The following is a 20529-nucleotide window of genomic DNA, read 5'->3' as shown; positions in this document are numbered from 1 at the left end:
GTCTGTTCGCCCAGAAGACCCTGCCGTGCGAGGCCGCCTGACCGAGTGCCTGGAGACGATTCTGAACAAGGCCCAGGAGCCGCCCAAGTCCAAGAAAGTGCAGCACTCCAACGCCAAGAACGCAGTGCTCTTCGAGGCCATCAGCCTCATCATCCACCACGACAGGTGAGCTGGTGGCACCTTGCCGCTGCCCACCCCCAAGCAGGTTTGAGACGTGGTCCTCCTCCCAGTCGCAGGCAGCGCACTCTTCCTTGTTGACCTCGGGCCTGGCGGGCAACCTGGCGTCCGGTTCCCTGCCAGCCCCCTTCCCTCCCGCAGGCCCTGGCGCCTGGCCTCGCCCTCTTCCCCAGCAGCGCCTGCTCCTGCGCGGCCCCTCTTCTCTGTCCTTCGACCCTCAGCACTGTCACACCGCCTTTCTGTGAGGGCCTCTGCTGTCTCTCCTGGGCACCCCACTGCTGGCGGGAAGGACGGAGTGCCCGTCTGTGTCTCGTTAGCTTGCCTGTGGCACAGGGCACTGGGGAAGCGTGGAGATGACCGTGGTGTCAGTACAGATGGGCAGAGGCAGTGGGGCAGCGGGAGGGCTGCTGCCTCGCCATCTCTGTAGCTGCTGCCGTGGCCCTGCCTGCACGTGGCCTTGCGCCTGCTGCCAGTCCTGGCGCTCCCCAAGAGCAACAGCGTGGCCGCTCCTCCACACACGTGCTTTCCCGTGACCAAACGCAGTCTGTTACACCTCAAACAGACTTCCCACGTGAGCCAGAAGCATTTAAAGAGCAACAGCATCATGCAGACAGAGCCAGGAGTGTGCAGAGGTCCAACCCATTGCGCGGTACTGGTCCTTAAGTATCCACCAGCCTCTTCTATCCCCGTGTCTGCACACTTACCCTCCAGAGCCCCATTGTCAGGGTACTTGTTCAAGGTTCCCTGGGCTGGTGACCTCGGCTGAGGTCACACTCCTGGCCACAGCCTGCGGGAGCCCGGAGGTGGCTGCCATGCGCTCGGGATGGGGTGCTGGGGGTGGCCCTGCTGTCAGCAGCTTTTTGGAGTTGGTGGAATTCTGCAGATGTGCTTGGCAAAGCTCCTGTGGGTCTCCCCTGAGGGCGCTACCAGAGGGGATGGACAGCTGACTTGGTTTACGGTTGAGGCTTTTGTGTCCAGGGGGCCAGGCTGTCTCTTCAGCAGTGGTGCCTTGAATCTGCCGTGCTGAAGTGCACGCGGCCCACTCACCACTGCCCCGTCCCTGCAGTGAGCCGAACCTGCTCGTCCGCGCCTGCAACCAGCTGGGCCAGTTCCTGCAGCACCGGGAGACCAACCTGCGCTACCTGGCCCTGGAGAGCATGTGCGCGCTGGCCAGCTCCGAGTTCTCCCACGAGGCCGTGAAGACCCACATCGAGACCGTCATTGCCGCGCTGAAGGCAAGTGCTCTGCGCTGGGCGCTCGTCCCCGCGAGCCGGGGCCCCTGTGGCCTGCATCATGCAGCTGCGCTGTGGCCCAGCCTCTGCCCTCTGCCCGCGAGTGACTGTTAGAACTGCAGCATCTAACAGGTGCCACGGGCACAGTAAATATTTGAACCAATAGAAACAGTTCTTTTTGGTAGAAAGATGAAGTATTTTGTCTTTGTCTCCAAGAAAACTCACCGTTTGCAAAAGAAAATTAACTTTTTTCAAGGAATTAAAATTCCAGACTTGAGGCTGTTTGTCCTCTTGTCAGACACAGCAGTGCCCACAGCGTCCCCGATGGTAGCCAGCACCCGAGAGGGCTGGGAGCAGGTGGGGCTGCTGAGCCGCAGTTTGGCCTGGAGCTTAGAGGAAGAATAGGCTCGACTCCATCGCTTCGTATTTGCACGAATCTAACGGACATTGTTGGGGCGTGATTTTAACGGGAGGCCCACAGGGTTTGGAGCGAGCCTGCACTGCCCTGGGTCCTCCAGGCCCGGTGCCGTGTGCGCTCAGTCCCGCGAGGCTCCCAGGCTCGCCCTTGCTCTGCACATTGCCTGGCCCTAGCCAGCGCTCCTCTGCTGCCCTGTGCTGAGGAACTGATGTGCAGGTGGGGGCGGGGCGAGAGCCAGCCCTGCGACAAGTTCCCAGGCGACACGGAAGGTGCCGGTCTGTGACCACACAGTGGACAGGCCTCTGACGTCCCCTAGGAGACAGAGCCTGATTCCGGGCAGTGCAGGGACGAGGGGAGCAGTGAATTGGGGTGAGGGGCTCTGCTCACCATAGCCTGTTGGGGGTCTCTGCATTCAGATGGTGAGTGAGGGGAGCCCAGAGTGCGTGTCAGGGTTGTGTGGAGGCGCATCCCCGGGCTCCTCACTCGGTGCCTTGTCCCCAGACGGAGCGGGACGTGAGCGTGCGGCAGCGGGCCGTGGACCTCCTCTACGCCATGTGCGACCGCAGCAACGCCCAGCAGATTGTGGCCGAGATGCTGAGCTATTTGGAGACGGCTGACTACTCCATTCGAGAAGAGATTGTGAGTTCTGACGTCACTGGCCCCAGATGCTTGTGAATCTCAGCGAATTGTTTCCTGAGTGGGTGGGTCTCCCATGGAGAGTGGAGGGGAGCCTGGCCAGACAGGCAGGCTGGAGCCGGAGACACACAGTGCCGCTGCTCCGCATGCGGGTGCGTGAGGGCAGCCTAGGCCTGGCCTGGCTGTGGTCAGGTCGGCCCTCGTGCGCTCCTGCAGCTGTGCTGTGCCCTGTGTTCCCAGACGTGTCCTGTCGTGTCTGTTGCTGGAGGGCCGCAGGCTTCCTCAGTTAGCCCTGTGAGCCTTCCGCTGCCTGGGCTCCTTCGAGAACCCGGTGGGAGTGCCTACCACTGAGCGTGGCTGCGAGGGTTCACTTATGAAGCCCCACATGGATGCTCTGCTGTCATGGGCCGCGGGAACCTAGCCTGAGCAGCTGCCCCCTGCAGGTGCTGAAGGTCGCCATCTTGGCGGAGAAGTATGCCGTGGACTACACGTGGTACGTAGACACCATCCTGAACCTGATCCGGATTGCGGGCGACTACGTGAGCGAAGAGGTGTGGTACCGTGTCATCCAGATCGTCATCAACCGGGACGACGTGCAGGGCTACGCCGCCAAGACAGTGTTCGAGGTACCCCAGCTGGCCCGGGGAGGTACCCCAGCTGGCCTGGGGAGGTACCCCAGCTGGCCCGGGGAGGTACCCCAGCTGGCCTGGGGAGGTACCCCAGCTGGCCCGGGGAGGTACCCCAGCTGGCCTGGGGAGGTACCCCAGCTGGCCCGGGGAGGGGCGGCCCTGGGCGGCTGACTTCCTTCCACCTGCTGCTGACTGTCCTGGGGCGTCCAGCTCCTGTTCTGTTGACCCTCTGCTGCACTCTCAGGCCTCCTCCATGGAAGGGTGTCCTTTCATGCTGGCCGGGTGGAGATGCCACGGGGAGAGTTGTGTGTTTCCTTGCTGTCCACTCTGGACTGGGGCTCGCGGAGAGCGGGCACACCAACCCTAACGTCCATGTCACTGACCACCTGAGCGCAGTGCCTCGCTTCCGCCCTGAGCTCGGGGCCTGACGTTAGCTTTGGGGAGCGTGGCTCTCATTACAGGTGGGACTGGCCACACCGCTGCCTCTGGGGCTGCTCTGCTGCTGCACCTCTGCTGTGTGGCAGGAGGGCGGGCTCCCGCCAGGAGGGTCCTTCCCACGCTGGCTTCTTCCCTGACTTCCTGCTCGCTGTCTCGCAGTCGCTACAGGCCCCGGCGTGCCATGAGAACCTGGTCAAAGTGGGCGGCTACATCCTGGGCGAGTTTGGGAACCTGATAGCTGGGGACCCGAGATCCAGGTAAGACGTCCCTGGGGAGTCGGGGAGCTGTGCTGGGCTGTGCCTGCTGGGCCCTCACGGTGGTCTGACCTGGCCGCGGGACAGCCCAGAGGAAGCACCTGCACTCTGGCCTGATGGCTCTGTGCCTGCGAGCTGCACAGAAACAGGGTCCTGCGGAAAACGCAGATGTGGATGTGGGTCCCTGCCCCTAGAGGAAGCCCAGTCGCTGGGTGGGGCCCTGTCCCTCCTAGGGACCCTCGGGCTCAGGCTCCCGCCGTCTCTCTCCTTCCCGCCAGCCCCCTGGTGCAGTTCAACCTGCTGCACTCCAAGTTCCACCTGTGCAGCGTCCCCACGCGGGCCTTGCTGCTGTCCACCTACATCAAGTTCGTGAACCTGTTCCCGGAGGTGAAGCCCACCATCCAGGACGTGCTGCGCAGCGACAGCCAGCTGAGGAACGCCGACGCGGAGCTGCAGCAGCGGGCCGTGGAGTACCTGCGGCTCAGTACTGTTGCCAGCACCGACATCCTGGTGGGTAGGCCTCGGGGTGCCGGCCTGCCCCAGCCGCACCACTGTGCTGACCCGGCTCCACCCCCACAGGCCACAGTCCTGGAGGAGATGCCCCCGTTCCCAGAGCGCGAGTCGTCCATCCTGGCCAAGCTCAAGAAGAAGAAGGGCCCAGGCACCGTGATGGGCTTGGAGGAGGGCAAGCGGGAGCGGGGCCCCGACATCAACGGGGGCCCCGAGCCGGCCCCGGCCAGCGCCACGGTGGGTCCCTCCCTGACACCAGCGCCTGCCCCAGCTCCCGTGCTGCCCGGCCCTGAGATTCGGCCAGCGTAGCATTTGTCTGCCGGGGAGCAGCTTTGTTAAATAGAAAAGTGTGCCGGAAGCCTGAGGCCTTCTGCTTAAACCTGCTGTTTAAGATGGCCCTGGCCGTGCTGTTCTTGGAGGTTTCCAGGTTGGATTGGACTAGAGTCCGCTCCTGCTACGTAGGACGTGGTGCGAGCCTCGCACATGCACAGAAGGGTGTCCTTTCATGTTGGCCGGGTGGCGATGCCACGGTGAGAGCGGTATGTTTCCTTGCTGTCTGCTCTGGACTGGGGCTCGCGGAGAGCGGGCACACCAACCTGGCCCCACAGCGGTCCCCTCGGCAGCGACCGGCCCGCAGGACCCAGCATCCACCTGCCCAGATGAAAGGGAGCCTGGCGAGCTTTGCTTCCTCCCCCGGAGGCGGTCAGTGATGGGAACAGTGCCGCTTGCCCACGCCAGGTGGCCTTTGTGAGGAGGCACTCGGTGCCCGTGCCATGCTGGTCAGGAGTGTGCTCGTGTCTGAGCCCTGTGCTCCTGGGCAGGGCCCTCGTGTGACCCCCTCCACTTGTGGGCCCCATAGACTGGGTCCTGCCCCTCAGGCCGAGGACGCCAAGAGCGAGGCCTTCAGACCTTTCGGGCCCCTCACCCAGGCCTGCTGCCTTCTCTCCAGACGCGCCTCCTCAGGCCGGCCCCGGCCTGTCCCCTGCTCTGTGGCGGGCAGTCTGAGTGTCAGGGCGCTTTGGCTTTGGAGTGAATGATGAACGTGTGCTTTGTCTCCTGGTGCTCGTCCCTTCCATGGGCTTCTCTTCAACCCGTGCCTTTGACCTTGTCCTGGGGCCTGGAGTGGACCGAACCTAGGGCAGCACAGGGCTGCTGACGCCGCTTGGGAAGGGGTCACAGAGGTCGTCCTGCTGCCAGAGACATCGATGGCCTGGATCCTCAGTGATGTGGTTTGTGGTAGTTCCCACGCGCGTTTGCTGATGAGCTGTGGTTCCCGTAGAGACAGCAGCAGCCCTGCTTGCACAGAGGTGCTGTGTCTGAAGGAAGACTCACCGTGAAGGGTGGGGTGTGGGTGGGGTGCGCAGGGGGTGGAGCGAGGGACTCCTTCCGGCTGCCGTCCAGGAGAACCGTGAAGGAAGGCGGGCTGTGGGGGAGCGGGTGCCTCCTTTCTGCCCAGCAGCTCCGCGGGCGGAGTGCTCGAGGCAGCACAGGAAATAGGCTTGAACGCATGGACCATTGTCACGGGTCTTACTTGACTTTTGAGATGTGCATGTGCCTTTCGGCCACACTGTTTGCCCAGCTAACGCCCAGGATGCAGCGGCCTGGGGTCCAGGCTCGATGCTTGGTGCGTGCGCATGGGAATCCGAGGGAGTTAGCAGTGAGCTCCACTTTGAAAATGGAACTGTGATGTGATGTCATATGCACCGGGGTCGGGGGCAGAGGGCCTCTTCCTGGTCAGTTCAGAGCATTTTACTTTATGTATTTGTTTATTATTCTCATCCCAGGATATATTTTTATTGATTTTAGAGGGAGGGAAGGGAGAGAGAAACATCAATGTGAGAGAGAAACATCGATCGGTTGCCTCCTGTGCCCGTCGCACTGGGGAGCGAACCCATAACCTTTTGGTTATGGGACGACGCTCCACAAAACTGAGACACCCGGCGAGGGCCGTGGGGCTGCTTTTTGCTGTTGTAATTCTTTACTGTCGGAGTGAGTGGGGGTGACTTGTGCAGACTGGGGCCAGGTGGGCTCCCTGGGGATCTCCCAGTCCTAAGGAGACTCGGAGAGAAGGCTGTGGTCCCTGCATGCCCTGGGCCTCCCACACAACGCCTTGCTTGTGTCGTTGCGGACTCTGTGGACTATGTGTGACTTAATTGGACAGAAGGGGTTTCTACTTGGAAAGCACTGGCACTGTTTGGAGGAACCAGTGGTGAAATCCTACAGCAGTTGGCAGAGGGGGAGGCCCCATTCTGTCTGCAGGCGCGTGGTTCTCAGCCCAGCGCTAGGCTGCCCCCTCCGCCCGTCCCCTCCTGGGGGCACAGCGTGGCAGCAGCTGTCACAGGTGCCGGGAGGGTGGCCGTTCCATCCAGACCTCCCTGCACTGCAGACCTTTCTCATGCTCTTGACAAGCTCCTCCGAGCGAGGAATCCAGTCTGTGCCCTCGGCCGGGAGCCCCTCACACCCCGAGCCACCCCATGCACACTCTGCGGGACGTGCATTTTGTAGCTTCCTTCTCCTCCAAGTAGAATTCATGTGTATACCACCCGCCCCACGGGCAGTTCTTTAGAAGCGCGGCACGGCTCTAACCTGATATGAAAAAGAAACGAGCAGTGTTTATGCAAACATCGATTGCCACGCGCGAGTGCTGAGTGTGGCTGTGCCAGGCGGCGGGAGGTGGGCGAGGCCAGTGCTGGCGGCGCGCCCACGTGCTGCAGATGGAAGGGCTCCGTCCTCCTGCAGCTCTCAGCCGCCGTGCTCCCGGAAGGATGAGTCTGTTAAACCCGAGCAGAACGAGAGCGACAGCAGGCAATGCCTCAGGATGTGGTCTCAGGTCCTGACAAACGGATTTGACCTCTGAGTGTCCAGTGGGACATTCTGGTCGCACAAGATGAGTGGTCAGGACGCAGTGGCTCACATCCCTGGTTCTTGCCGGTGACGTGGACCATCGGAACCCCACACGTTTGGCGGGCAGACACCCAGAGGTGCAGGTCCAGGACGAGCTCCCGCTGTGGGGCCGGAGCTCCCGCGAGTGAGCATGAGAGACCCTCACCCAGGCCCGTGAATCAGTGTGAGAGAGCTCAGAGCGGCTTTGTTAGTCTTTGTCAAGGTTAGAGCATTTTCTTAAAGGTTTGTTCTGTGGCTTTGCTCTACCTTCTCCCGGAGACAGCAGCATAACGGTGGCCTGGGCACACGGGCGGCTCCTCTCCAGCGGGCAGTGTGCCCGGGGTTGCTGCTCCGAGCACACATTGCTATTGATCTCTTTCAGGACATTTTTCCAGAGTTGTTTTCACTCAGATGACTTTGTGGGAAAAGGTGGGATACTTCTGTTGTGTGAGGTGGGACTCGTCTGCACCATGTGATGGTCTCAGGCCTGAGTCTGGGGCAGTCGCATCCCAGAAGCGGCCACAGCCTGCACCTACCTGCCCGCACCACACAGCCCAGTGGCCGCCGTGGGAGGGCGTGGCACTGCCCAGCTGGCCTTTGCGTGCCCGGAGGGCTCCTCACTGACCCTCTTCTTCCCTGTTTTCCAGTCCACGCCTTCTCCGTCGGCAGACCTCCTGGGTCTGGGGGCTGTGCCCCCTGCGCCTGCAGGCCCCCCCCCTTCCTCCGGCGGGCTGCTCGTGGACGTGTTCTCCGACTCGCCCTCTGCGGTTGCACCTCTCGCTCCTGGCTCCGAGGACAACTTTGCCAGGTAGTTGATCTCCTGCTTCCCAAAGACAGGGACCCTGTCTGCCACCGACCCCTGACCCGGGGCCTGGTGAGCAGGGCGGAGCGGGCAGAGGTCCTTCCTGCCAGGGCCCTCGCAGAGGAGTGAGGCCTGCGGAGCTGGGCGGGCTTGCTGTGACCACCAGCTCACAGTGTCACTGGGGTTTACGTTAGAGGAGGCCGGAGCACTGGAGCTCCTCGGAGATGAGCACAAGTGAACTAACACGTTGTTTTATTTTCCCTGATTCTGTGTAGTGTCTATACCATGTAGTGAGCAAAACCTTGGCCCTCCTGTGCAGTGCAAAGTAACCCTGCCTTGAGGAGGGGGGAGGGGGGAGGGGTGGGCCATGTTGTGGAGGGGGGCCGCCTGTGTTCCCATAGCCCAGGATGCTGAGGGTTGTCCCTGGATTGAGGAGCTGTGGTCCAGCCTCGGTGTGGGCCTGGGACCCGCGGGAGGAGCAGGGGGAATTGTTGAGCTGTGGGAGGCAGAGGCCTGTCTCCGGTGCTCGCTCCCGCTGCGGCGTCCCTGCCGTCTGCTCACGTTCCTTCTCCAGAGGGCGCTCTGCATTTGTCCCTGGGAATATTGCCTGCTTTCCCTCCCTCTGTCCCTCAGTCCTCTGGCCTCAGTGCCCACTGAACCCTCTGTGAGAGCAAATCTTTGTATTTTCAGTGTGTGTGCTGAGCGACCCACATACTGTCCCTTTCCCCCAGGTTTGTCTGTAAAAACAACGGTGTGTTGTTTGAAAACCAGCTGCTTCAGATTGGACTCAAGTCTGAATTTCGGCAGAATTTAGGTATGGGTTTTGATCACCTAATGAAAACTTCTCTCAGAGATTATGGGGAGGAAATCTTTCCAAGTCACATGCCTGGTAAGGTTTGGGTTGAGAATATGTAGGTGCTTCAGCTCAGCAACAGACAGACAAGCAGCCTCGGGAAAGGTCGGGCAGGGACCAGACATTTCTCTCAGGGGGCGCGCGGGTGGCTGAAGGCGCAGGGACAGGTGCTCCACGTCGCTAGTCATCAGAGAAACGCAGTCAGAGCCACCGGGAGTCCCCAGCTCATGCCTGTCAGAGTGGCCCCTGTCCCAGGGCCAGGACAGCCAATGCTGGCGTGGACAGGAGAGGGAGCCACTGCAGCCACTGCGGGATCCAAAATTCAACAGGGTCGCTCAGCCGGGTGGCTCAGCTGTTGGAGCGTCGTCCTGTACACCCAGAAACAGGTTGTGGGTTTGAGTCCCGGTCAGGGCACAGACCTAGGTTTCGGGTTGGATCCCCAGGTGGGTGCGTACAGGAGGCTACCGATCAATGTTTTTCTCTCTCTAACCCTCTCTCTCTAAAAATCAATAAACATATCCTCCAATGAGGATTAAAAAAGAGAAAACCAAATTAAATAGAATTTCCGTATAACCCAGCAGTTCCACTCTTGGGTACACCCCCCCCAAAATTTGAAAGCAGGGTCTTGACAAGATACTTGTACCCCATGCTCACAGCAGCATTAGTCACAGTAGCTAAAACATGGAGGCAGCCCGAGTGCCCGGGCCGGAGGGTGGATACACAGCATGTGGTCCATCCACACACGGAGTCTCACTCTGCCTTAAAGAGGAAGGGGCCCTGACACCTGCTATAGGGACGGACCATGAGGACGTTGTGCTGAGTGAGTAATCCAGACCCAGAGGGACAGGCCCTGTGTGACCCACTCAGAGGGGTCAGATCCAGAGAGACAGGAAGCAGATGGTGGGTGATGGGCTCGGGAAGGGACAGGGAGTGTGTTTAATGGGGACCAAGTGTCAGTTTGGGAGGATGGCAAGTTCTGGAGAAGGTGGTGGTCACAGCTGCACCACAGCGTGAATGTCTCCTGCCTGAGCTGTGCACTTAGAGATGTGAAGGTGGTAAAACAAGCGAAAGTGTGAGAAAAAGGAGAGAACCAGCACGCGCTCCAGGGACCTGGGGGGTTGCCAGGACTCACGCTGACGCCGCAGTGAACATGGATGGTGACATTTTATTCTTGCTTCGATTCAGGTGTGAAATGGCCTCAGGGGCCTCCCTGGGTTTGGGTTGTTGATTTTCAAAAATATATATTTTTTTATTGATTATAGAGAGGAAGGGAGACGGACTGAGAGAGAGAAACATCAAGGATGAGAGAGAATCATGGATCGGCTGCCTCTTGCACGTCCCCCACTGGGGATTGAGCCTGAAACCCAGGCATGTGCCCTGACCGGGAATTGAACCCTGTCCTCCTGGCTCATAGATCGACGCTCAACCACTGAGCCACATCGGCCGGGCTGGACTGTTGATTTTTAAGTTGTGGGAGGAGCGATGCTGAACTGCTGTCTCTTTTGGGGGTTTACAGCTCACTTTCTATTCAGAACTCAGAGGGTATAAAAATGTGTGCAGAGATTCGTGTAAGATCTCTGTTCTAAGGGCAGCGTCTTAAATGTCTGCCACGCGAGCCCAGGGCACCTGCAGTGGTGAGGACACCTGCTGGGGTGGCGCCCGGGTCCCTGCAGGGGGCGACGGCGCAGGTTGTGGGGCAGGGGGAGCCCAGCACTCGGCTGGGACTCCATTGGGGGTGGGGTTCTTGGTCTTTCTGTTACTCCTCAGGGTTTGTGTGAAACGTGTTTGAGACAGACTGTTTCCTTCTAGGTCGCATGTTTATATTTTATGGGAATAAGACCTCCACGCAGTTCTTAAACTTCACTCCAACGCTGATCTGCTCAGATGACCTTCAGGCCAATATCCTTGGTTCCGCCTGCCCACGCCCCTGCCAGCAGCCCTTGGGGGGTAGCGGAGGGTTGTGAGCAAGGGATGCTCCCCCTTGACAGGCAGCGTCTACTCCTGGCTCACGTGCTTCGCTCTCCTGTGACATTGTTAGTCCCTCTCCGGGTCTCCGGGGCTGCTGCTGCCGGACACAGCGGGCCCACCACTTGTTGAGATGGAGGCTTATCCCCCCAGAAAGTCAGCGATGTGGGAGCTCTTCCGGCCAGTGTGGCGTCACTTAGTGTCCACCGTGCTCCCTCCCAGGAGGGCTGGCCACGTAGTGGTGGTGAGCAAGGCCCGGCTTGGCCAGAGGGGCGGCTACCTGCTCACTTGTATCTCGAGACAAGTACATTTTAAATGTAGCCTGTCAAGGCGGTGTTTCAGAAGTCTTTAAAAATACTTGTACGTAGGGTCAACTCTACTAAAGGTTTCGTCCAAGATCAGCAGCGTGAGCACCACTCTTCTGAGCCCCTTCTAGAAGGTCTCTTACTGCTGGGCTCCCTGGGCCCGGGGAGTGAAGGCTGGCTTGGCTCGGACCCACTTTTCTAGTTGAAATGGCCTTGACACGCACACACCTGAGCCTGCAGACCAAGCCCGTGGATCCGACAGTGGACGGGGGTGCACAGGTGCAGCAGGTTGTCAACATTGAGTGCGTGTCGGACTTCACCGAAGCGCCAGTTCTCAACATCCAGTTCAGGTGAGAGCCCAGGTGGGGTGCTGCTGGCTGGCGGGGTGTCCCAGCCCTGGCGCTGACCTGGAGCTTGAGGGGCTGGGGCTCACCTGCACGCAGCTGTGTCCCCGGGAGCCATTCCTCCTTGCTCAGCTGCAGCACCAGCTACAGAGGATGGAGGTGGGGGAGAGTGAGTCCAGACCCCGCAGTGCCTGCTGGCGTGTCATCTGGGGCGGGGCCCAGGTCCCCTGTGCCGCTGCAGGGGGGTGTCTCTCTAGGCCTCATCTGCTGTGAGTGCTTCTGCAGACACACTGTTTTGATTACCAAAAAAAACCCACACTTATTTTTGGTGTTGTTACTGGTTCATTAGTGTTATTTTTCAATGGCTACAATAGAGTGTACTTGGTTGACCAGTTCACTGTTGAGTGTTTGTAAAGTTACATTTTTGGAAAAGCATGTATTTTTTAAAAATATTTTTTTATTGACTTTTAGAGAAAGGGAGAGGGATAGAGATGGAAAGAAACATCGATGAGAGAAACATCATCAATCGGCTGCCCCCTGCACGCTCCCCACAGGGGATTGAGCCCGCTACCCGGGCATTTGCCCTGACCAGGAATTGAACCGGTGACCTCTTGGTTCCTGGGTTGACACTCAACCGCTGAGCTACACCCACGGGCATGGAAAAGCATATTTTCAAACATCAAATACACAGAGAACTGAAGATCGTATACTTTGTGAAATTGAGGGAAACAGGCACATTTTCTTTTCATGAAAAGAGGAAAAACCCGACACAATTTCAACTGACTTGCAGTTGTGGGCGTGGCCTGATGGGGAAAGTGAGGGGGTGGATGTCCTCGGGGGTGTCGCCCGCAGCGCTCGGCCAGAGCAGCACGTCCACCGCAGGACAGGTGCCCAGGAGCAGGCACGAGCGGTGCGCGGTCCTCTCAGTGACAGTGCCCCGGCCAGGCCGAGCCACCCTCCAAACGCTGCCCCCTGTGGGCAGGACAGCCCCTCCAGCGGCTGGGTGGATGAGGCGCTGAGGCGGGAGCCCCCCACCTGGGACCGCAGCCCTCTGTGCCTGGAGATGGGCAGGCAGGGGCTTGGCCCCCAGCTGAGTGGCAGTCCCCTGCTGCCCGTGGCTCTCCTCAGCACGTCTCTTGCTCGCAGGTATGGCGGAACCTTTCAGAATGTGTCCGTCAAGTTGCCCATCACACTCAACAAGTTTTTCCAGCCCACAGAAATGGCCTCCCAGGACTTCTTTCAGCGCTGGAAGCAGCTAAGCAGGTGAGCGGCCCCTGTGTGGGAGGGGGAGGGGCAGCTGGGCCTGTGGCCCCTCGGCGGAAGGTCTGACGCTGGTTTGTGTCTCAGTCCCCAGCAGGAGGTGCAGAACATTTTCAAGGCAAAGCATCCAATGGACACAGAAATCACCAAAGCCAAGGTGACGGCCTTGTTGGCGGCGCTCCCGGGGCGGCCCTGTGTCCACCCGCAGCCGTGGTGTCCCAGCTTCCCGTTTCCTTTGCACAGATTATTGGGTTTGGTTCCGCGCTCCTGGAAGAGGTCGATCCGAATCCTGCCAATTTTGTGGGAGCCGGGATCATCCACACCAGAACCACGCAGATCGGGTGCTTGTTGCGCTTGGAGCCGAACCTCCAGGCCCAGGTCAGCCTCTTGAGGACATGGCTGCTTCCACGGCGTGGCTTCAGGGTGTGGTTGCCACGGGGAGCCAGAGCCTAGTGTGGGGTCATGAGTGCCCAGGGGAACCCACCACCCCGCGCACAACACTCCCATCCCACCCGAAAATTCCACGGAGCATGGCCGCCAGCTCCGCCTCCCCTCGAGGCAGTGCTGTGCCAGTCCTGGTGGCCTTCCTACTGATGGACCCCTGGGCTGTGGGGGCAGGGCTGCTGCGGGTGCTCTGGGCAGGCCTTTGTGCAGACGGCGGGTGGGACGCAGTGAGGAGTGCGCTCACAGGCCCACATGTGGTTAGTGGGTGAGTAGCTGCCCCTACTCTCCAGGGGCTGGGATTGTCCCCCCCAGCAACAGCTCCTGTGCACACCGGCACCTGCCACCTCAGACTTCCCTTCAGCTGTGGCCGAGAGTGATATGCTCGAGGCGCTAGAGCTTTGGGCGCCTCGGGAGGGCCAGGGCTGAGCGGGGAGTGCGAGGCGGCGCCCGGGCTGTGACGGCTGTGAACCTGGGCCCTGACCGGCCTCTTTGTTGCAGATGTACCGGCTCACGCTGCGGACGAGCAAGGAGACCGTCTCCCAGAGGCTGTGCGCGCTGCTGTCGGAGCAGTTCTAGCCCCGCGACTCCTCGCTCAGCCACTGTCTGCACAGCTGCAGGCCCACCAGCCTGCCTCGTCCCTCAGGGTGGACGGGACGGCGCAGTGTGAGGACAGAGGCTGAGCCTGCACCGCAGCCGGCCTGCCAGGTCAGGAGGGCGGCCCTGGGATCCGTTTTTATAGAAATCAGGACAGTTCTGTGGTTAAACCTACAAATTAAAGGGAAACTAGAAGTTTGAATGGAAATGGGTAGTTTCTGGAACTTTATCATATACCACCGCTGTGCTGCTGCTCCTCTGCTTCTCAGAGGCATGCGGCAGTGTTTCGTCGTGGGACTCAACCTGAACCAGGCATGTGCCTGCTGTGGGAGCCGCCAGGGCAGGAGCTACGTGACGAGGTCCCCATGTGGCCTGGCCCTGTGCTTGGGCCTTGGGGCCGGAGCCCAGAGCGCGCCAGCTGCCGCGCTGAGCCTGGCTCTCCCAGGGCAGGATTCGCGGTCTAGACGAGGGGACATCTGTTCTGCCTCCCCAACGTGCATCCCACCGGGTTCAGCTCCCTTCCCGCACGGTGTTCCCAAGGGGGTTTGCAGTGCCGACTGACTGCACGTGGGGAGGGTACAGGGGGCTCTAGAGGGTGTGTAGCTGACCTCACTCATCTTTGGGCTTCACCGTAGTGGCCAGGGACTGGTTCCCATCTGTGATTGGAGGGTTAAATGTGACCAGCAGAGAAGATTCTAGAAGGCAAGCTGGTCTCTTCCCTTTTGGTAGCCTTAGGCTGTCAGCGCCGTTGTCCCTGGGTCATAGTTGCAGCCAGTGCTGCAGACCTTGGCTGGCATGGGCACAGGAGGGTGTCACCATGCGCCACTCTCATCACTCGGCGCTGGTGGTGGTCACTCCGTCCTGGCCGCCAGCCTGCACGTGTGCACCCTGAGCTGGCCACCCAGGAGTCCAGCCAGCCAGGGCCTCTGTTCTGCTTGGGGCTGGTGCGCAGAGGGTGGCAGCTCAGCCTGGCAGGTGGCACCTGAGGGCCTAGGAGGAGACAGGACTTTGTTGGTTTCCCAGTTTCCCAGCAGGCACTGGGCACCCTGAGAGGCGCCTCAGACCCCCATGAGCCTGTGCTGTGGTGTGGGTCCCGGGGAGGCAGAGGCACGGAGGCGCCCTCTGGGCCTGGGGGCAGCCACACTGCAGACACCCCACCAACGTCAGTGTAGCCCCTGCGTGCGTGCTCTGTGACCCACAGAGACCCGAGTAACCACCACCTCTGTGTGCGCCCCCGTGTCCAGGGGTTCTTGCAGGGACACGAGTGGCCTTTTAGTTTCCCTTTAATCTCTAGGTTTAACCGCTGGCGTGGCCGGCCACACAGCAATGCTCCTTGTGCGTCTGTTCAAGCTGCTGGCGGTGCTCGGTGCTCCCGCACTGCGTGTGGCCCGCCCGCCCGCGGGGTTCTCCTGGTTCGTCGGCGCCCTCCCTGAGCTGCGCCTGGGCTGAGTGCATTGGAGGAGGGAGCACCAGGAAGTGTGCTCCTTCCAAGGGACAGTCCACACCAAGACCATGACAGGAACGTGTGTGCTGTCCCTGGAGGGACTGGAAGGTGGAGGGAAAGCCCCCGCCGGCAGCGGGAGGCCATTGACCCCCTGACACGGCAGGGCACCGCCTTGGGTGGTCGTCCTCCAGAGCAGCGGTCACCATCCTTTCGGACCTCATGGACCACCAGTTGGCGGCCGCTGCTCCAGAGCGTGGTGGCCCGGCCACGGCAGAAGCTTAGGTGCGCTGTAGGTGATGTGCCTTTCGCTCTGCATGTGGTTCAGGGTGTAAGGTTGAGCCTGTGGGGTCATCCTGCTGGGCCCCCGCCCGGCCTTGGCTCTCCTCTGGGCAGGACGTGTGGGGTAGTCTGCTGCCTGGAAGCCGCGGGTCTAAGGGTTCCTCCTGGAGAACAAGCCTCCAGAGCTCATGGGAGGGGTGACCCCACCACAGACTGGGAGCAGGATCCCACGGGAAGAGGGCTCCCCAGGAGAGTCCCGAGGGAGGGAGGGACCCTGGAGGTGGGCTGAGGAGGGCGAGGGGCCTGCGGGAGTGGGTCCTGGCCGATGCCGCCTGGCCTCGTGGGGTAGGTGGGGTTGGGGTTCACGGGTGCCAAGGGGCATGGAGACGACAAGCAGAGCTCAGGGTGGCCTCGTGCCTTGACCAGGGCCAGTTTATTTGTCCTCTGTTCACAGGGCTTGTCGAGCACGGCGCTGGGACACCCCTCCCCAGGGTGAGCTGTGTTGGTGGGCAGGCTGGTGCCCTCACTTCCCTTCCCGACTGCTCGGCCTCTCTCCTTGCTGCCTCTCCCCTGTCCATCGTTGCCCTTCCTCGGGCCCCAGGGTCTGGTTGGCAGGGCCGGGCAGCTGCCTTCCAAGGCTGGGCAGCAGTGTGGACGATTGGTGGACGTGTTCCGAAAGGCTTGTGTGGGGTGGGCCAGGGTCTGCGGGACCCCTGCCCGGTAGGCCCTTCCTGCAGGTGCCTGGATGAGCTGCACCCCAGGGCTCTGAGGCCAGGCCTAGAAAGGGGCTGCTAGGCACAGCAAGCCGGGGAGCGGGTGGGGGAGAGGGCTGGGCGCTGGGAGTGGTGCTTCATCCTCTCACCAGGGGGGCTGGCCCCTGGTCTCTGCAGCGCCAGGGGCCACACACGCAGCGTTTGAACACCTGCAGCGTGAGCACCAGCTGCTTGCCTGGTGCCCCGGGGTCTGGACAGGGCAGTACCAGCTGCTTCTCGTAGGAGCCAAGGGGGTGGCAGCAGCTGCAGAGGGTGTCCACTTGGTTGGTGTAGGCGTTGAAACTAAAGAATCCGCCGAAGGTACATGGTCAAGCCTGCGGCCTCGGGGAGGGATCCCCATTCCTCCCCAACCACCCAGACAGGGCAGACCCTGGCAGGGCCTCGGGGAGGGATCCCCGTTCCTCCCCGACCACCCAGACAGGGCAGACCCTGGCAGGGCCTCGGGGAGGGATCCCCGTTCCTCCCCGACCACCCAGACAGGGCAGACCCTGGCAGGGCCTCGGGGCGGGCCTCTGTGGTGACCTTCCCAGCTGTCGGAGGTCAGCTGCAAGGGTGGTTGAGACGGGGCAGGAGATCCCGGCTGGACCTGCCCGACCACCCCCTGGGAGCCTCTGCTGGGTAAGGCGGCTCCAAGCTCGGAGCCCAGCAGTAGATGGAGACCGCCCGGGTGACAGCTCACCTGGTTGAGGAGGCGCAGACACCCTCGCAGCGGGTCACTGTCACGTTGGCTGTGCACCCCTGGTAAGTGACCTCCTCCTCCAGCTCCCGCACTCGGCAGACCTCTGAGAAGTGGAGGCAGGCAGTGAGACCCCAGCCCCAGAGCCAGGTGACAGTGCTGCCCCCCCGGGGTCTGTGCCTGGCCCTCAGGAGGTGGGACTGGGGGACCTGCGGGCTCTGGGCCTGGGCTCCTCAAGCCCTATCTGTGTGGGACCCCGAGTGATGCCGGCCCAGGGAGCCAGGAGATGAGCCTGGGCCCCGTGGGGGCCAGTCGGCACTTACCTGGGCCCTACCTGGGCTGTCTCTCCTGCCCGAGCCCCCCGGATCTGACCTCACCCCGGGAATAAAGCCTGCTGATCTTTATTCCTCTCCCCTGCGGTCCAGGGCTGTCTCAGGATGAGGCAGATTCCCACGCTGCTCCCCAGCCTCCCCAGCCACCTCCCCTCCCAGCTGATACCTACCTGCGGGCATAGGTGTGTCTGGTTTGCTGGGCTCAGAACCTGCGGGAGGGACGAGGAGAGGACATCAGTGTCACCATACGGGAGCTTCCTGCATGGCTCTGTCGTCCCTGAGTGGACCCATGAGCTTTGACCTGCACCTAGGCCTTTTCCCAGGAGAAATGTGTCACTGTGAACAGTCCTGCCTGGGGCTTGTGAGGGGAGCCCAGTCCAGGCAATGGCTGCCGTGGAGGGAACACCCGAGAGGGAGGGGTGTGGTGTCTCTGGAGGACAAGGTGGGTGCAGCTGGCCTGGGTGCAGAGGGCAGAGTGGACGCTGGAGGAGGCTGCAGGGCTGAGAGCGTGCTGCTAGTCCCAGCTCGGCCCTTAGTGGTCACCTGGGGTGAGGCATGGCCTACCAGCCTTTGCTTTGCTTTCTGCAGCCTGGGGGAAGGTGGGAATAGTTGCTCCCCGGATCCCTGCCAGCCCGAACCTCCTCTGAGCTCCGCAGGGGACAGCAGTGGAAGGCTGCTGAGCAGAGGGTCTCCTCAAAGGGAGGCCAGGACTGCAGGGGGAAGGGGATCAACAGGGAAGGCCAGGTGTGCATTCCAGCCAGGTGCTGACAGAGGGAGGGGCTTGGGTGGTTCCTCTTGTGGGGTTTTCTGGAGAGGTTCCTGGGGAGGAGGGAGGAGGAAGCTGGGGAGGAGGGAGAGAGGAACTGACACCCTGTCAAGGAGGGTTGAGAACAGGTCCCAAGGGTGGGGGAACACGAGGCATAGGACAGGACAGAGCGCGGAGGTATGGGGGAGCGTGTGGGGGCGGTGAGACCCAGACCGCTGAAGGCACAGCTGGGACACCCAGAGCATACACCTGGTCAGAGGCTCAGCTGGCTCTCTGACTGTGCACCACGCCCTGTGCGGCCCGGCTGTGCCGGGAGGTGAAGGCTTCAGGGCAGGAAAGGAGACCTGCCACCTCCCACACAGCAGTGAGCCCGGTGTGATGTGAGCACAGAGAGGGGGACAGAGGCAGGGAGGGGAAGGAGAAGCCCCAGTGGTCATCAGGCAGTGTGAGGAGTCAAGAAAAGGGGGGGGGGCTCCTGGGAGTGTCCCAGAACCCGGCCCAGTAGAGAGGCAAGGCTAAAGATGCAGTGCACAGGGTCATGGGGTAGGCTGTAGAGACATCACTTACTGGAGAAGCTGGGCCCGGATGTGAGGAGAGAGGAGGCGGAGGAACCTGCAGTGGGAGAGGAGGAGCTTCTGTGCGCAGTGATGGAGCTGGTCAGGAAGAGAGTGGTCAGCAGTCCAGTGGTACCAGGATGCTTGGTAGTGAGGTTCGTGGCAGGAGAACTTCGGATGGATGTCACCCCCAGCGTGGATGACATGAGGCTGGGCAAGGGAACTCGGGTGGTGAGAGAAGTGGACTGTGAGGTGGTGGAGACAGAACCCGTGGGGGCAAAGTGAGAGGTGAAGGGAGTGTGTGGCCAGTTGGGAGTGGCCGAGGCTGTGGCGGTGTGTGTCTCCAGGCTCCCGGTGCCTCTACTGGTGGTCTTGGGGGAGATGGTGGTGCGTGGAGCAGATGTGGTCCCTGAGTGGGCAGGTGCGGAGGGGTGTGACACCAGGGAGGTTGAGGTTTTGGCTGTGCTGACAGAGTGAGGGGCTTGGGTGGTTCCTCTTGTGGTAGGTGTCCATGGCACTGTGGAGGGTGAGGGCACTGTGCCTGTGGCAGGGACCTGTGTCGATGATGGAGAAGAGCCTGTAGGCCTTGCAGTAGAGATGGTCTGTGGTTGTGTTGGGGTGATCACTCTGTGAGAAGTGGGAGTGACAGAGGAGGTGGCAGAGTTTGGAACGTGAGTGGATTGAGTGGTCTTGGATGGAGATGCTGTTGGGAAGGTGGTGGTGGTCCGGAATGATGTTCCTGTGGGCGGACCTGTAATGTGGGAGGTGGTGGACACGGAACCAGTGGGGGTGGAGTGAGAAGTGAAGGGAGTGTGTGGCCCGTTGGGTGTGGCCGTGGGGGTGTGTGTCCCTGGGCTACCGGTGCCTCTACTGGTGGTCTTGGGGGAGATGGTGGTACGTGGAGCAGATGTGGTCCCTGAGTGGGCAGGTGCGGAGGGGTGTGACACCAGGGAGGTTGAGGTTTTGGCTGTGCTGACAGAGTGAGGGTCTTGGGTGGTTCCTCTTGTGGTAGGTGTCCATGGCACTGTGGAGGGTGAGGGCACTGTGCCTGTGGCAGGGACGTGTGTCGATGATGGAGAAGAGCCTGTTGGCCTTGCAGTAGAGATGGAAGGAGAGTGGGTCTGTGGTTGTGTTGGGGTGATCACTCTGTGAGAAGTGGGAGTGACAGAGGAGGTGGCAGAGTTTGGAACGTGAGTGGATTGAGTGGTCTTGGATGGAGATGCGGTTGGGAAGGTGGTGGTGGTCCGGAATGATGTTCCTGTGGGCGGACCTGTAATGTGGGAGGTGGTGGACACGGAACCAGTGGGGGCGGAGTGAGAAGTGAAGGGAGTGTGTGGCCCGTTGGGAGTAGCCGAGGCCGTGGGGGTGTGTGTCCCCGGGCTCCCGGTGCCTCTACTGGTGGTCTTGGGGGAGATGGTGGTACGTGGAGCAGATGTGGTCCCAGAGTGGGCAGGTGCGGAGGGGTGTGACACCAGGGAGGTGGAGGTTTTAGCTGTGCTGACCGAGTGAGGGGCTTGGGTGGTTCCTCTTGTGGTAGGTGTCCATGGCACTGTGGAGGGTGAGGGCACTGTGCCTGTGGCAGGGACGTGTGTCGATGATGGAGAAGAGCCTGTTGGCCTTGCAGTAGAGATGGAAGGAGAGTGGGTCTGTGGTTGTGTTGGGGTGATCACTCTGTGAGAAGTGGGAGTGACAGAGGAGGTGGCAGAGTTTGGAACGTGAGTGGATTGAGTGGTCTTGGATGGAGATGCGGTTGGGAAGGTGGTGGTGGTCCGGAATGATGTTCCTGTGGGCGGACCTGTAATGTGGGAGGTGGTGGACACGGAACCAGTGGGGGCGGAGTGAGAAGTGAAGGGAGTGTGTGGACCATTGGGTGTGGCCGTGGGGGTGTGTGTCCCCGGGCTCCCGGTGCCTCTACTGGTGGTCTTGGGGGAGATGGTGGTACGTGGAGCAGATGTGGTCCC

General features: G+C 61.2%; 2 protein-coding genes across 2 annotated transcripts in view; one reads left to right on the top strand and one right to left on the bottom strand.

The window, feature by feature from the left end:
- The window catches only part of AP2A2 (adaptor-related protein complex 2, alpha 2 subunit), a 31145-nt gene extending 17193 nt beyond the window's left edge, over window positions 1–13952 (top strand). Inside the window, exons 9-23 of the mRNA XM_014533999.1 lie at window positions 15–165; window positions 1244–1412; window positions 2329–2466; window positions 2907–3089; window positions 3690–3787; window positions 4063–4294; window positions 4364–4531; window positions 7825–7985; window positions 8711–8793; window positions 10642–10731; window positions 11329–11452; window positions 12593–12709; window positions 12794–12863; window positions 12950–13084; window positions 13649–13952. Of these exons, the coding sequence (XP_014389485.1) occupies window positions 15–165; window positions 1244–1412; window positions 2329–2466; window positions 2907–3089; window positions 3690–3787; window positions 4063–4294; window positions 4364–4531; window positions 7825–7985; window positions 8711–8793; window positions 10642–10731; window positions 11329–11452; window positions 12593–12709; window positions 12794–12863; window positions 12950–13084; window positions 13649–13726 (1997 nt within the window). The 3' untranslated portion in view covers window positions 13727–13952. The remainder of the gene's footprint in view (window positions 1–14; window positions 166–1243; window positions 1413–2328; window positions 2467–2906; window positions 3090–3689; window positions 3788–4062; window positions 4295–4363; window positions 4532–7824; window positions 7986–8710; window positions 8794–10641; window positions 10732–11328; window positions 11453–12592; window positions 12710–12793; window positions 12864–12949; window positions 13085–13648) is intronic.
- A 1809-nt stretch (window positions 13953–15761) lies between these two features.
- The window catches only part of MUC6 (mucin 6, oligomeric mucus/gel-forming), a 40204-nt gene continuing 35436 nt past the window's right edge, over window positions 15762–20529 (bottom strand). The window contains 4 exon segments of the mRNA XM_014533998.1: window positions 15762–16522; window positions 16920–17022; window positions 17419–17457; window positions 18582–20521. Of these exon segments, the coding sequence (XP_014389484.1) occupies window positions 16318–16522; window positions 16920–17022; window positions 17419–17457; window positions 18582–20521 (2287 nt within the window). The 3' untranslated portion in view covers window positions 15762–16317.

This window comes from Myotis brandtii, unplaced genomic scaffold (assembly GCF_000412655.1).
Source record: "Myotis brandtii unplaced genomic scaffold, ASM41265v1 scaffold1236, whole genome shotgun sequence".
Taxonomy (NCBI): domain Eukaryota; kingdom Metazoa; phylum Chordata; class Mammalia; order Chiroptera; family Vespertilionidae; genus Myotis; species Myotis brandtii.
The sequence above is the reverse complement of the archived record's forward strand: the minus strand, read 5'-3'. Positions and strand labels throughout refer to the sequence as shown.